Source organism: Sinohyriopsis cumingii, chromosome 7, assembly GCF_028554795.1.
Source record: "Sinohyriopsis cumingii isolate HCF-2022 chromosome 7, ASM2855479v2, whole genome shotgun sequence".
Taxonomy (NCBI): domain Eukaryota; kingdom Metazoa; phylum Mollusca; class Bivalvia; order Unionida; family Unionidae; genus Sinohyriopsis; species Sinohyriopsis cumingii.
The window spans coordinates 16,528,949-16,546,541 of NC_142967.1; the positions used below are offsets into that span (position 1 = coordinate 16,528,949).

Genomic DNA, 17,593 nt, shown 5'->3' on the forward strand with positions numbered 1-17,593 from the left:
GACAGCTGTTTCTAATCTGATTAGTTGGTCTATGGTGCTTCTGTTGTCACGGAAACCTCTCTGTGTATTAGCTAGTATTCCTTTGCTTTCTAAATGGTATTTCAGCCTGTTATTTACCATCGTTTCCGTTGTTTTACATATATTGTCTGTTAGTGATATGGGCCTGTATGATTTTATATCGCTTGTGGGCTTTCCTGGTTTAAGAATCGGGATCACTACTGCTTTTTCCATCTTATAGGTATGGTACCCGTTTCCCATATTTTATTAATGAGGTTAAGTACAATTGTGACAAGTTTTTTGGGTAGGTTCTTGTAAATTTCATACCCCAAAGTATCCTCCCCGGGGGATGTGGTCTTTTTGCCGGCGAGGGCCTTTGTCCATTCGGCTTTTGTAAACGGAATGTTTAGTGGGCCGTCATTATTCCCGGCTTCCTTTACGTTGTCAGAGTTGCTTTCCTCAAATTGTTTTTTTTAATGATTTTTAAACTTATCCTCTAAGTTAGTATTGCTGCTCATGTTGGCGAAATAGTTTGCGAATAATTCTGCTTTATCTTTGTTGTTTTGTCCAGGTATGTTGGGGGTTATTGATTTAGTTTTGCCTCTCATTTTTTTAATCCTTTGCCACACTTCCTTCCATTTTGTGTTAATATCTAGTTTTGAGCAAAATTCTCTCCATGAGTTTTGTTTGGCTGTTATAATAGCTTGTTTGGCTGCTTTGTCGTTTTCCTTGTAGTATTTAAAATCCCTATTATTTTTAGTTCTTTTGAATTTGTTTAGGGCTATTTTCTTTTCTTTGACTGCTAACTTACATTCATTATTCTACCAGGGAACCGTGGGTTTGGGTGCTGACCCTTTCGTTCTAGGAATTGTTGCGTGAGCCATTGCATTAATGGTTTCTATTATGTTGTCATTAAATGTGTCACTGTCAGGGTGGCATAAGGTTTCTGGGTCAATTGAGTCACCTATCTGTTTAAACCTGATCCAGTTGGCTTGTTCGTATTTCCATCTTGGTGCAAAGGACGTATTAGTTTGAGGAATTCTAATTTGTAATTCTATGTTTATAGTGTAATGGTCGCTTCCCATGGGGTCACTTTCGTCTACTTGCCAATCAGATATGCCTACTATTCTTGGGGTGCATAGAGATAGATCTATTGCTGATGTGTGGCCTGTTCTGTCATCTATCCGGGTGTGTGATCCATTATTGAGAAAGACTAAGTTACATTTTTGTGCCCATTTTTCTTCAATTTTGCCTTTAAGGTCCGTTTTTTGGCTTCCCCATATTTCGTTATGAGCACTGAAGTCCCCACATATTATCACCCTTCTCCACAGCCCTTAATCATTTTAGTTGTTTCATCTGCATCTAAATTGCGCTGTTCATTTGTTTCATAAAGATTAATGATTATTACCTGTTTATTTTGAGCGTTTATTGTAACTGCTTGTATTTCTAGGTCATTGGGTGGTCTAATATCTGGTAAGCTATGTATTTCTGATGTTATTCCATCTCTAACAAAAGTTGCTATCCCCCCTCCTCTTGCTGTAGGGGATCGGTGTTTTATGTATTTGGTATTGTATGTTTGGGATACGTGAGGTGTCATTTAGATGGGATTCCTGAATGCATATCACATCTGGTGTTCTTTCTTGTGAAACTATTTTGTTGTTTAGTTGGTCGGCGTGGGCCCTTAGGCCTCGCGCATTGCATTGCCATATTTTAAGTTCTGTTCTGGAATCCATTTCTAGTACAATAGTCTTAATGTTTTTTTTAAATTTATTACTATTTTCTTTTTATGCATGTTTGCTACTAGTGAGGGTGTTACCTATTTATTTTGTTTTTGTTATCCTGATTTTTGTTTTAGCCTGTCTGTAACTTATCGGAAAGGAGACCATATGTTCGATTATTAAGGTTTCTCTAAGAGCCCTGGGGCATTCTGCGTGGTCTGGTTTGTGATCGCCGCTGCAGTTTGCGCAGTGCTGCTGAGTGGCGCTGCATGTCTTCCGGTCTGGGTGGTGAAGGTCACATTGGTTGCACCGGAAAAGGTTTCCGCAACTCTTTGAATAATGACCCCAGTTTTTGCAATTGCCATAGAAACGAGGTTTGTTTTTGAACGCAAAGATTTTATTTTCCTCGAGTCTTTCGGCTATCTTGATAGTTTCTGGAGTGGCGCCCTTGAAAAAAAGTACCACCGCCGTGCTATCCTTCCCCCATCTTGTTTTTTGGCGGACCGCTTTTTCTATTTCCTGGCCTTTGCTCCTTATATAATCTAACATTCCATTCGTTTTGTTTTGAATCGGGACATATATTACTCCTTTTGTTGTGTGTATTTGTTTTTTTAAGCGTTTGGGGCTACGTGTTATTTTGCTCTGTTGCGCCTAGTGATCTGAACATTTATTTTGCCTATTCTTTCAATTTCCATGAATTTGGCTATCTGTTTCTCAGTGGAGCATTTGATTATTATCAATTCGTTTCTAGTATATTTGATCGAACAGTCTCCGTGGTTATGTTTGCTCAATTGCTTTACTATGGTCCTATCTGATAGTTTCGTTATTTTGGAGTTTACTCCCTTGACGAAGAGGGTCAATTCAGCGGGGTGTTTCTTATTTTGGATATTTTGCTGACTGGTCTTGTTTTCCCTAGTGTTTGGCTCTTTAATTGTGTTTGGCTTTGTTGCGTTTTCCTTAATCTGCTTGCTGGGTCTTGTTTTTTGACAGTTAGTGTCATCCTTGTTCTCTCTAATTGGGATTTGGGATTTCTTTTTGGTATTACTCTTACTTTTAGTTGAGTCGTGTGTGGCTGGTTTCTTTGTGGTAGGGTGAGGGTAATGTGTTTCATCCAGTGGGTTCTCAGTTTGAGTCCCCTGGCTGCAAGTTTTTTTTTGAAGACGTGGTCTGGGTTGTTTTGGTACTTGTTGGATATTGTTCCTCGGTTTGGGTGCTCATGTCGGTTGTGATTTTGCGGTTAGTCAGTAGATTATCCATAGTTTCATTTATGCATGGTGACAGGTAGAGTCTACTCATCGAATCAGTTGGGGTTGAGTTAAAAATCGGCGTTAAGAATTGTATTTGTCGTTTATCTCTCAGGGGGGATGTGACTGCTTCGGAGTAAGTTTGCCTTAATTTATCTGATTTTAGGTTGACCAGACAGCTAAGGTAACTATTTGATGCTATGACATTTATTTTACTGCTCTTCATCTTGAGTTTCTTTATTTTCTTTATGATATATGAGTGAGGAGATGTTTCTTGAGTTTAAGACTGGGTTAGTTTGATTTCTTTAGATTAATCTTAATTTAATTCTAACTTAATGATAACTGTCCTAACTATACTTCTCTCTACTTTATAATCTGAAGAACAATAGCTTTAAGGAGATATAAAAATAGCTTTTTATCTGATATTTGAAAATATTTAGTTAATTACTATTATCCTACATAAAATATTTTCTAGCCAAATGGTAAATGGTAAAGGGTTTACTTACCCCGATCCAATTTTCCTTTGTGTGTCTTTCGTTTTCCCTCCTTTTTTCCTTTGTCACGCACGTCCGTTCAGTTCGCCGTTCCGTTGAGAGTGGAGGTATGAGGGAGAGGAAAGGGAATGCATTCATTCATTGGATTAAAGTCGCGTGCACTATTTGGTATGTGCGACTGGTTAGTTTGTACACGTTTGTGTACTAGTTGATTTTTGCGATTCACCGCTATATGCACAACGCCCGCCCACGTCCCCCACCCCCAGCAAGCAACCGGAAGGCCCGGTGCCCAAAAGGTCCCGCCAAAGCTCTCTAAAGGGAATGCGGTGAACAGTTGTTATTTATAGGGGAATGGAGGATCGAAACGGTCCATTCACCAATCCAAACACGCGTTACAGAATTCAGTCAAAACACGGAGTCAGTCGTCCAATTCGAAGAGAGCAGTCTGTGACGTCACATTCCCTATATGGAGGCGCTAGCGTCTGCGTGCAGTCAATCCATGCGAAACAGTTTTCAGTCATGACGGAAACTAAGAAGACGATGAATTAGGGTGCACCGGCCGTGGAGACGAAAAGCGATGGAATAGCAGGGACTACTCAAGTCAACACTAATCTACTTCCAGAAGAGGTTGATTTTAACTGGGATTTTGTCGATTTTCTTTCTTCTTCGCAATAATTTGTTCCGATACCAGTACCTTCGCCACCTTCTCCTTCTTTACCACACGTGGAGAATTTCAAACAGAGACAGAAAGAAGAATTGGAGAAAGTTTTACAGCAGCAAAAGGAAGCAGAACAAGCTTTTCTCCTTCAGCAACAACAGCAAGAAGAAGAGGCAAGAAGGAAACGACATAAAGAATTAGCAGCTGAGAAACAAGGTAGTGAAAGTCAAACGGTCACGGTACTTTTAGACATTTTAGCAGAGTTAAGAAGCCTGAAACAAATGTATCAGACTTCTTTATTACGACCGAAGAGAAAAAAGACCTTCCCGGGCTAAGCAACCAAACTCTGTGACTACGACTGCCGTACCACCCTTAGTGATTTCTACCAAATCATTATCGACTGGGGGCAGTCCAGAAGTAAACCTTGGCCAGAATCCAGACCCAGTGATTCTACACTCAAAGTTCGCCACCCTTAGTAATCCCTGAAAATTGCTATCACATTCGAGAGACGGAAAAGCGCTCCTCTAGAAAATTTAGAACCACAGCTTACACATACACGGTGAAGTTTAAAGATTTCAAGTCCAACGTACCACTGAAAAAAGCAGAGGGTTTCATCACCGAGGTGTGGGATTCTTTGTTAACCACTCTGAAACGCTAATGTCAAGCCAAAGAAGACGGTCACTTGAGACTTTCCATTCATCACGACAGTCTGAAATCTCCCGTTTGGATCGAGTTTAGCAACGCAGCAGAATTGACACCTTCCAAAGTCATCGACAAGATTCAACACGTGCAACAATCCAACGACAAGTTTCACATCACCGATGGAAAAGCCACACTGTTCATGACTCACGTCTCTCTCCCCAAGGGGACCGGACAACGCAGAAAGGTATTATTGGTGGACGAACTTCGTAGCATCAAGCGTAGCCTCGTCCAAATGAACAATTCTCAAAACCACATGTGTTTAGCCCGTGCCATCGTGGTGGGACGAACCTATGCCAACAAGAACGACACGGTAGAATGGAAAAGAGCCTGGAAAAATATTCAACAATCGGACCGAGCCAAACAACGAAGCGAAGCAGAACTCCCGCTACAACAAGCCGGTCTGTCCAAAGACACACCTTGTGGCATTCCTGAAATGCAAAAATTGCAAGATGTCTTGGCTCCACGCTACACCTTGAAATTCCACCCTCAAGAAGTAAGCGGGCCTCTGTTGTCTCGAGGCAAAGATTTCCAAGACGGAAAATACATTCACGTTTATCATCACGATGAACATTTCGATGCCATTACCAGTATCACTGCATTCTTGGGATACGGTTATTACTGTGAGAAATGTGACTATGGCTATAACAATCGAGAGCAACACAAGCATTGTGGATCAAAATGCTCAGGATGTTTGGCCTCTCAACCCTGTCTGGACGAAGGACAAGAACGAGTGCATTGCCCTGCTTGTCAGCGCACTTTTGTCAGCCCTGCCTGTTACCAACAACATCTAAAAACGCAAGGTTCACAGCAGAAAAGTGCTTGTCAGCTCCTGAGATTGTGTCTGACCTGTGCACAAGGCATACTTACCAATAATGCCAAGTCACGCGTATGTTCTGGAAAGAAACGATGTCACATTTGTCACCAAATCGTGGACTTGGAACATCAGTGTTACATTCAAAAATACCAACCCCAAGAGGAAGATGACAAGAAGAAAGGGAATTTCATCTTTTTTGATTTCGAATGCATGCTGGAGACTGGCATTCACATTCCTAATTTCCGCGTGGCTCATCGAGCGTGCGAAAAGTGCATCCAAGAACCTATCTTTAGTCATTGCCCTCACTGCAGTAAGATTCCTGGAGGACGTGAAAAAATATTTCGGGTACCGAAGACGCTAGCTGATTTCGCCCAATGGATGTTAGACCCTATCGACGAGACGTGGAGCCAAGAGGACATCGAACGTTACGGAGATTGTCATCGTCATGCCACGGTGATGGCTCACAATTTCTCCGGATACGATGGACAGTTTCTTTTGAGGTACTATGCGGAACAAGGCACCGAGCGTCCTAAAGTCACTTTGAACGTTACGGAGATTGTCATCGCCACAGTCATAGCTCACAATTTCTTGGGATACGATGGACTATTTCTTTTAAGATACGGAACAAAGCATTGCACGTCCTAAAGTGACTTTGAACGGAGCCAAATGAGGTTTTTTTTTCAACGGTTCTGTGTACTATCTTTAAGAGCGGAGGAAAAGTCAAAACCGTGGGAGACAACATCTGCAAAGCCGTTACTATATCATGCAATTGTTGAAGACAAGATATTAACTTTGAAACTGAACTTTCCATGCACCGCGAGAGCGTTGGCTTTATGTTGTCAACACATTTGAACCTACTCTAATGACTACACCTGTTTTAATGTAAAAATTATTTTCAGACTTTTACGAGCATTGACCTTTGACTTTAGGAGTATAAATATTCTTACCTGACCTGAAGAATCCTAGGAAAAACACTATAACAAAAGAAATTAAAGAATTAGCAAGTTCATCCTGTATTTTTTTACTCTTCCCAAGCCTAAAAAATTTTCTTAGCACGTTGCATGGGCAACGACTCTTTCAAACTAACATTTGCTTGAGTTACATCCCATTCCTTATCTTGTCATAATAAATAATATTTTTGGGAAGTTTGAAAATGTACTATCCAGAGATAGAATTGACTGTTGTTACTTATTTAATTTGCAGATCAAAAACCATATTTAGGAATTAAATAGTCATTAACAAGAAAATAATAGCTGCCTTTTCACATATCTGTAACAGATTAGGCAACGATTAGTTGGCACTAATTTGCTGCGCATACGCTGGATTATTGTATACATATAAAAAACACTTGAAAAACCAAAAGACCAAAGCCAGTTTTTATTCGAACTAATTTTATTGGGTTTGTGTTCCAGGTTATTGGCACACTGACATCAAACAATCAAAATTTGTTTATTTCAAAGGATCTATGCTGAAGCAATATTAACTTGAAATATAAACATTGCCTTCAAACTGAAATAAACTTAACATTTATTTCTATACATATATTCTGGGATTTACATACTCTGTTTCTGAGAGGATTTATGCATTGCAAAGTATTTCTTCCTTTTCGAATTGCATATGCACTGGAGCTGCTAGTCTAATCAAATATCGGCATTGATTAACGGCTAGTTATATAAATAAAAATAATCGATTTTACTCATTTTTCGGTACGTACAGAGAAAGGACTCCAAAGAGTGTGAAAGTAATTGAGAAGATGTGTTGTTAAGGTGCTCCACAATATCGTATATTTGAACTACAAAATACTTTTAAATTATACAATATGAATTTAGTTTGTAATATTTCAAATGAAAATTCTTTATTGATTTTTGAAATATCTTTACAATATTATTGAATGGAGAAAAAAAATGTGTTCGTCTATGGTAGACCCGAACAGACAACTGTGAAGCACACGAAAGCTTCTTTAACATTTCTATGAAAAGGACCAAGATATAGCACCTAATTTACTAAACTGTTATATACATTAGACAATTTTCGCAGATCTACTGTTGGAATCCACCATAATTACGATGCATCATTTGTGAAAGAGGAAGCTATGTGAAATTTAGTTCCTGGTCAGAACTAGTCGGCAGCATTAACAGTTATCGGTTACTTTTGTCACGTCAAGACTTCCCTGGATAAAACTAGTTTTAAATATTGTTTTAAATTCAACGTGAAAGAGTGGTTTAAATTTCATTGAGATAACACTAATATTTGTGTGCTCGACAGGTTACAGTTGTTAGGTGTAGTACAGTAATTCCCCGCCCCGCTTATCAGTACCTAATGAAGTTCACGAAGTTTTATAAACTTTAAGTCAATATTTCCCATCCCAGTAACGCGTTATCTGCACCTAGTCTGCACAAATATGTCTGTCATTGCTATTGAAGTTACACACGTGATGATAGCTATGTTTTTCCGATTCACCATGGACAATGTAAACTCCGTTTAGGAATCTGTGAATCAATTGATTTATCGTTTCAGTTTGATATTGCTGTCTTGGATTTACGTGAAGCTACCGCTATTAACTTAACGTCGATGATGATGATAATAATACTAATAATACTAATACTACTACTACTAATAATAATAATAATATGCAACAACAATAATGATAGCAATACTACCATTTATTATTATTATTATTATTATTATTAGTAGTAGTAGTAGTAGTAATAGTAGTAGTAATAGTAGTAGTATAGCAGCAAGAACAACTGGACCAAGTAAATCAATAATTTAATCATTCAATCAATCATGTATCGGTTTAGGATTTTCAAAAGCATTCACTATGACGATTTATAGCAGAAAATAAATTATAAAGAAAAATACTGCTATGTAAAGTGTGTCGAGTACATTAATAATTTTCATGTTACGAACGGATGCCAACTGCGAGGATGAATCTTCATTGATCTGGCCTTCTTTTCTCACGTTTCGATGTTTGTGCATAATGAATTCCTAACATACAGTATCTCTTCCACTACATTTCCATCAACACCAACCTCAAGATTATCGCCAAGTACATTTACAACAACACAAACTTCGCTCTCGTCTACAACAATGACATACCGCAATCTGACGAATCTTTCCTATACCACGGGAACTTCTGCAGTCCATTTAATAGTCAAATCTTCTTCAAAGTTAACGACAACCAAACCAAGCAACAATCACACACTTGCTCCCTACTTCCGGGCGAATAATTCCTCCGAAATAACGACCAAACCAACACAACTGTCCACAACAAAATCAATGACGCTATCTAATGGACTAGCAAATGAAGTGACTATCGCCAGCTCCACAAAAATGGCAACAGCAAAGCTGAGCGAGAAACCTGGTACAAGACCCACCGACAGCAAAGACAGACCTAAATACAGTATTTATCGTATCTTGCTGATAGAAATTCTTGGACAAGAATAATCATCTTACCGGACGCATGCTTGTCTTGAGAAAATTTATCAGCCGTGAATTCAGAAACATTTATTTTATTACTCAGTCATCATATGATATATCTGGAATTGTCCTGCAGCATTTTAAAATAATGATTTGTTTACATAAACGCGTCGTGTGAACTGCAACCGAGAAAGATATTCTATTCACAAGGTCTAAAGTTGGAATTTCCGTACCCTGTTCTTCTTTGGGTCATCAGAAAATGCTCCACTTTGCTGTTGAATCAGAGTTAGATGTGCATTATAAGATTTCATCGTACAGATTTGCTTGGTCGATCTGATATGTCTAGATTTCAGTAGCATTCGATGCTGGGTGACTTTTGTATACGCCCCCTTTGCGGTCTGAAGTGATAAAACGCTTGCAAATCACATACAGAAAATGAAACTCAACAACCTGGAGAAATTAATTCTTTCCACCAAGGATATATGTGACACAAACTCGGTAAAACAATGCATTAAAGAAAAGAATAAAGTGAAGTAAAGTTTTGTTTTAGGAGAAAAAGAGGGTGCAAAGAACTTCACACTTTTTGTATAGAAATACCATGAGCTGCATGAGCTGGTTTCTCTCTTAGTTTCTACACCGTTTTGGAGAAACGTTCCAATGCTCTAAGTATCAATAGTTATTTGATTAAATCGTCACATTTAATTTAGGGAGTCTCAACCATTCTTTGTCTCATAATGTTCAAACTGTCGTAATAATATTAGAATGTCGTTAGTACTAAATACGTAAAATTATATTAAGATAACATTTAATGAAAAAGTTGGTTTCGAATATTTAGACATTTGGTCATTATCCTAAAATCAAACAAAACAAGAAAATGCATAAATGAAAGCACACTTACTGAGACAATAGTGATATTGTTGAAGTATGTGGAAAAAAGTTTTCCTATGTATGACTGTACAATCTAGAGAAGCAGTTTCAATTTTAGAGGTAGCTTATAAATGTAGTAGTTGGACCAAACTTGTAATGATATTACCGGATGCAAATGACTAATATAGTCAAACCTGACTCTTTCAAAAGAGCTTCAAACAAAAGAACCGTTAGGTCTGGCTTGCTTGAGTTTCTTAATGGCATATCTTGACAAACAATGGTAGTTAATGGGCATGGATTTCAATTTACGTAGTAAATGGTTTCATTATTACTTCTAGGTTGTAAATATTAAGGAATAGAACTTGAACTTACACCGTAGAGATAAGAGCTCGGTACTCATCGGCGCCTCAGCCATTACGTACAGTCATCGCGGGTATCGTAAACCAGTGTGAATGAATTTATTCTGTTTTATAAACTAGAGAAGGTACAAAGATTAAACTTAGGATAAAAATGCTCCCTTAATATATCTTGTGCCTCGCATTCAAAATGCGGTTCGCTCAACAACTTGGAATGTTTGACAAAATAAGCAGCTATTGTTTGACCTATCAATGGCTGCTTACTTTAAGATATAAATGCTATACATTTATCATGATATTTAAACGTAACTGTATACACTGATGTCCAAAGGAATGAACATAAACTGAGATCTGTTATTTATCACATAGTTGGTACACTTTGCCTATAGTGTATGCAGTTCTATATGTTGTATATTATACATATGAACATATCACTTTATTTGATTCTGATTGGTCCAAAAAGCACATAAACTTATGTTGCAGTCTTCTCTTTACTGATTGGCTGCGATCTTGGAAAAGTTCTTTTAACCCTACCTTCTGAAATTATTTGTCACTGAACATTGTTGGCCGCCATTTCTTTAATTCGACTTGCGAAAGGTAATTGGAAAATAATGGTCTTGTCTGTTTCAATATTGCCATTTTACCCCCACGGGGGTTTGTCATGTCATGTAATCATAACATGAAAAATGGTAAAACCCTAAGACAAGAACAATAACAACGAGTAAAACTATAGGTATTGCTTAGATGATAATGAGACGGGGGGTGGTGATGGATGGACGGTATATCTGTAACATGAAACCCACCCTATATACAAGCTTAGTTTAAATGTAAAATTACAGAAGTAAATAAACTCACCTTTGTTCACAGAAGAATGTAGACATAAACTGGTCTCCCCAACTGACAGAAATTTATCCAACCACATCATATTTACGCGGTAAATATGTGATGAAAATCCGACTCAAAAAGAGATTTGTTTACGTCTTCTGTACACTTTAATGTTCCAAATCAAATACTGCAAATATCCGGTCAAAAATACATTACAGTAATATGAATATTTCTGCATCCAGCAATTTTCCTTTCACAAAACCATCGCAACAATGTAATGTTTAGGTGAATGTGGAATTTCAAACTCTGTCACAGTGTTGAGTAGAACAACTCAGACCAATACTGTGTACCGTACCAAATAAAATGACATCACACGCAGTGGACGTTTTGTGTTGACTAATGTTCTGTCTATAGTAAAATGTTCTGTTTATTTGGATGGACGCTTATTCTTTCATTTATAGTTATTAAAAATGTATAATATACTTTTACTATTTACTTTGTTTGGGATTATTTTTTTACTCACAACAAACGAAAGGAACAGCGTTTGTCAGAATGAACGAAATTATTCGTTCTTCTTTCTATCTCAATAATTGCTACTGAAATAAGCTATGTGATAAAAAGAATTTTAAATGGGTAATGATTTAATATTAAATTTATGAAACGAGTTAACTAATATCCAGCTTTTTCTCGCCAAAACTCGCAAAAGCTGGACATTATTCAACTCGTTTCATAAATTCAATATTAAATCGTTACCATTTGAGATCCTCGATATCATATATTTCTCTCCGAATCCTTACATAGGCTCAACTGCACGATTTACCTGTCCCTATTGTCCTGGATTACTATCTGTCATGGCAAAGGTTTTGTCTGTCGGCATGCATTTTAATATTATTCCTCATACGAGGATAGTTCTGTATCTATGCAAGTAGCTATTTCTGCTTCTTATCGTTTGTGCTCTTTTGGCCTTGCGTAATCTGTTATTATAATTTTAAAGTTAAAAAGATGTTTTGATGCTTGTTAAGCCTGAAGTATTTCCCTTCAAGAACAGCTTCATTGGTAGCCATATTATGAAGGTGAATTGGATTGTAGTTACAGTTGTTGTGATCACGGTAAGTTAGACGACGAGGTCTATTCTACTTTTAAAGTGTACTCGTATTTATTGTAGTAGATTAGTTTCTTTCTATTTTGTGTTTTAGCAACTTGTGTTTTTCTTCCTGTTCTCGTCGTGCTAGTCTTCGTCGTCGTAGTAGTGTTAGTCGTAGTAGTAGTAGTATAAGAGCAGCAGCAGTAGTAATTGCCGTGCTAGCATTTTACTTTTATTATGATATTCTTGAGGGTATGGGTTACTTCAAATAAAGGTTTAGAAGCATTAAGGTACCGTGCATGGCTGATGTGAAGGTCGTTTAACCGGCATGCATTTGAGTGAACAACGGCCAATTAATATCTCGCCGAAAGATCAATCGTCATAGTCACTCATGTCGAATGCACTTGAGTTATTATTTCTCTTTTGCTTGTATTTTATTTTCGATTCCGTTAATATAACCTGTAAAGATACGAATGTTTTGTAACCCAGGTAATTGTGAAAAGAAAACACAAGCGATATCTATCGGTAAAAATTAATTATGAAGAACCATACCAGACTTCAGCTCAGCGTGGATCCCTGAACAGAAAGTTTCGTTGCAAAATATCCAATGTCAAGTGAAGAAGTCAAGATCTTCAGTTTGTTACAAATGTATGATGGTTGTTATCTACTCTAGATTTAATATTCACTGGCCCAATGTCACTTGACAAATATTGACAGAGAGTGTGTTGCAAAATATTCATATGCTTGGTTCACTTGCTTTTGTGTGTCATACTTGGAGTGTGTGAGCATCTTATCAATACTGAAGAAAACATGATGACATAGATACACTTATGGCTTTTGGTGTGTTCTCTTGAATTAGGATCACAACAAAATTTCAATGCATATATGTCTTTCTAGCTTGAATTTTTACACAGGATATTTTACAACGAAGCTTTCGGCGAATCTTGGGTAAGCGACAATAGCTGGCCGTTTCGTGAGAGAATTGCATCTAGGACAACAAAAGCGAAACTGTATTGCAAATTGTAAGCACCGCTTGACTCCATAAAGCTCTAATGAAAATGTTAGAAGTTTTAACACACTTCTCGGATTGTAAATTTATTCCAATGCATGTCCTTTAAAGGTCACAGGCCATACTGCAACATTTTTTTTTTTTTTTACATCAGATTTGCATTACATGATTACAAGTAGTTATACTCGCGCAAAAAGAACAAACAAATTATCAAGTGTAAAGAAGAAATAATAATTTAATTACTCGAAATAGAAGTATACAACGCTGTTACTTCCCCTTAGCTACGATTTCCCACCTACAGAGGACGCCAACCGGAAATGACGTACATTTAAAAACTTTAAACTATGGATAGGGAACGTTTAGATTAAAATATTGAAACTTAATTTACTGTTCAGACTTATATCGATGTGTGTTAATACAGGTACAAAGGAATCAATGATGGATTCCCTATGTCGGCAGACTTTGTAAAAGAAAATCCAGAAATCGGGACTCTTAAAAGAATCCAAAGGAGCCAGTGTTGGCTTCCTTATGTCGGCCGACTTCTTAAAACATATCGGCACACTTAAAAGAATCCAAAGTCAGTTTCTGGGGTTTTCTTTCTTTGTAATAAAATAACCTTTGTATTTGATATCCTGTCGGTAAGTTTAAGCAAGGAGTTTATTGCTCGCTGTCAACTGTGTTTATTCATCACTCGGGCTTCTATTTGTTTGCCATGTGTAATTATAATTGATGATTGCAGGATAAATAGTATACACATCAGTAACTTGATTAAATAATAAGTTTGTAAACCATGGTAGCGAAAAGATTATTAATTGCACTCACCGTGAATGTATTTTAAAATAATGATATTTATTTGCGAGATACCGTCGTATAGTTAAGCTGGATACAATATAATCTTACTCATTTTGCACCCCATAACTTGATATGCGTGAATGACAGGTGCCTTCAAGCAATCGGGTGATATTCTCGTCTCATTGGTATTTTGTTATCTGACATTACTTGAGATATAAAAACAAAAAATAAAGCTTAACGAGAAAGAACTTCACACTCCAGCAACTAAACACTGACAAAATGCTCTTTCTCTCACTCTCTCTCTCTCTCTCATGTGTAATCGATTGTGTATTATATGTTGCAGTGTTACAAACTGAAGATTAAATATATTTGTAATAATGTATCAGGTACGATATACTTAGAAAAAGGAATACTTATTCTATAGAATAGCATTTGTTAAGTATTATTGTTTTATAAATCAATATTGATAAATTGACCGAAAGACTTAAAATGAGAATATCGTTGTGGTGCAGATCCATGCATTTTTTGAGCGTAAAGGTACATATATATATATATATATATATATATATATATATATATATATATATATATATATATATATATATATATCTTACATAGTATTTACTTGTTGTTTGAAGAAAAAGAACTTGTTCTGTATATTGTACGAAGATTTTGAAATAGTGAGAGTTCGGTTCATCCTATGCCGCACGTTCGAAGTGCTTTCGATGGGAAGAACCGAATACTTCCAGCGCACAGATACAAATAGAAAATGGAACACAAAAATTGTTAATTTTTTCAGTCAAATAATGAGAAAATGTCCAGCGGAAAAAAAAAACATTAACAGAAATGAAAATTAAGCTATGCTATTATTGCGACAAGCAGCATGATTTTGTAAAAAGCTATTGAGGTTTACGATCGGACCACAATTAACAATCGACAATGAAGAGGTAGTTCGGCTGATCATTCCAGTTTACTGTAGCTATTTCAAAATCAACTACAGGATCGCAAATGTACTTTACTTGACAAAATTCTTACTCAGTAAATAAAGTAGCTTTAAGTTTAGATAAACTAGTCATAATAACTCAGTTGAAACATAAAGTTTGCAAAATGTTATGGATAAAAATCATTATTTGTTCAAGTCATTTGAAAAGATTTTAATTGGTTAAATCCAAGGATAGGCATATTTTCATCTTTTGCGAGTCCTTCTACACATGGATGGATAGCATCGGGAATAGCTATTTGTATCCTGTTCTGCAAGCCTTTGTCAAATTTAGTACAGCAGTTATATCAATTGTTTCAAAATCTTTGAATCATAAGATCACTTGTAAAAGGATTTAAAACAAGATAAAATAGCAATACCTCCAAACTGAACAGTATTGATGACATGACAACAATTCAATAAGACGATGAAATAGTAACACCTCCAAATCGAACAGTATCAATGACATGACAACAATACAATAACACGATGAAATAGTAACACCTCCAAATCGAACAGTATCAATGACATGACACCAATACAATAAGACGATGAAATAGTAACACCTCCAAATCGAACAGTATCAATGACATGACAACAATTCAATAAGACGATGAAATAGTAACACCTCCAAATCGAACAGTATCAATGACATGACAACAATTCAACAAGACGATGAAATAGTAACACCTCCAAATCGAACAGTATCAATGACATGACAACAATTCAACAAGACGATGAAATAGTAACACCTCCAAATCGAACAGTATCAATGACATGACAACAATTCAATAAGACGATGAAATAGTAACACCTCCAAATCGAACAGTATCAATGACATGACAACAATACAATAACACGATGAAATAGTAACACCTCCAAATCGAACAGTATCAATGACATGACAACAATTCAACAAGACGATGAAATAGTAACACCTCCAAATCGAACAGTATCAATGACATGACAACAATTCAATAAGACGATGAAATAGTAACACCTCCAAATCGAACAGTATCAATGACATGACACCAATACAATAACACTCTAAAATAGTAGTACCTCCAAGGTGAACAGTATTGATGACATGACAAAAATACAATAACACGATGAAATAATAATACCTCCAAGTTGAACAGTAATAGTGACATCTCCACGTTGAACAGTATTGATGACATGACTACAATAAACCAACACAGTAAAATAGTTTTACCTCCAAGTTGAACAGTACTGATTACATGACACCAATACAGTCAACCGTGAAGAGTTTACTTTGATCAACCATGAGTATAACAGATTAAAAAATTAAAAACACAGACAGAAGCAAAATAAATAAATGTCAAGATGTTGCAGAAACTTGCAGAAAAGCCAAATTAAAAGGAAAATCACTGACGGCAGTATATTACTAATATAACTGATAACAAAAGTGGCAACCTATCTATAGCATTGCAGAAAAATAAATTTGGTCGCTGGGTAATGCAAGATTTATGACGAATTAGAAGAAGAAAAAAACATTAACTTAAGTCGACGACAATGAAAAAAGACTGCTTCAATTCCTGTTGATTATTAAAATCTTAAAAGGTATGACAAAGTCACGTGAGAAGTGCCCGCTACAGAAGAAAGTATTCTGACGTTATCAACTTGAATATAACATATTTAAGAAGCTTTTTTTTTACTAATGATAACTAAATGATATTGATTTCTGCATTGCGTTAACGGTAAATTTCCAACGCTTTGATTAGTCATCAGATAAAGAAAAAGAACATGTGCTTAATATTTACAGCATGGAAACAAATAAATGATAATGCCGAAAAATGTAAATATATGCCGTGCCTGATGTTACGGTAAATATTTGAAAGAATTAGATCGAAACAGTTATTATTCAGGCTCTTAGAAATTTATTTCTACAATAACCTCAAAACATGATAATTGGTAAAGTGGCCCAATATGGGAAAATATTGTTTGCTCTGAATCTGACAGAGGCTGAATACAACGACTATTTTCTGTTGCATCGTTTTCATTGTCGATTTTAATTGTGGAATATTTATCAGCAAACGGTTTTACTTAAAGATGAACAGGTAATCGTGATATTGAGGGACACAATTAGATGAGTCCTTGGAGGTAAATGGTTGAATGTAAAAGTACAAATACTTTGTTGTCTAACTGATGCCTGCGGGAATCATGATTAAATTTAAACTTAATTCAGCTGTAGACTAGCTTTTTGGTGGTAGATATTTTGAACAACATTATGAGTCATCGTGCATTAAGTATGGCTCTGTATTTAAAGATGTTAGGGAAAACACACGTTTTTGTGCTATCTTCGATATCAGGAACATAACAGCAATGGACACGCACTTCACTCTTCCGTAAGATAAATTATTTATGCTATGGACTAAATAATATTTATCAAAGCAAACCTTAATCCTGCTATGATCATTTTGATGGTGTAATATCACGACTGTTTGACCTTTGTAGATTCAATTTCTGGTAATTGTAATTGTTATTGAATAAACAATCTTTTTTAATGTTGAATGCTAAATTCATTTTGGTGACGCATTTGCTTAAGCGTTTGCAATTTTATTTTAAATCTTTGTTTGCCTCAAATGATTGGGGTTATGATCTAGAACACGTTCT

General features: G+C 36.3%; 1 protein-coding gene across 2 annotated transcripts in view; it reads left to right on the plus strand.

Annotated features, from left to right (window-relative positions):
- The first annotated feature begins 12,036 nt into the window (after positions 1–12,036).
- LOC149794780 (uncharacterized) overlaps positions 12,037–17,593 on the plus strand; it is a 35,430-nt gene continuing 29,873 nt past the window's right edge. Inside the window, exon 1 of one of the 2 annotated variants that reach the window (XM_089964427.1) lies at positions 12,037–12,204. In XM_089964427.1, the coding sequence (XP_089820553.1) occupies positions 12,106–12,204 (99 nt within the window). In that variant the 5' untranslated portion in view covers positions 12,037–12,105. The remainder of the gene's footprint in view (positions 12,205–17,593) is intronic. The other variant, XM_089964428.1, reaches the window with a different exon arrangement.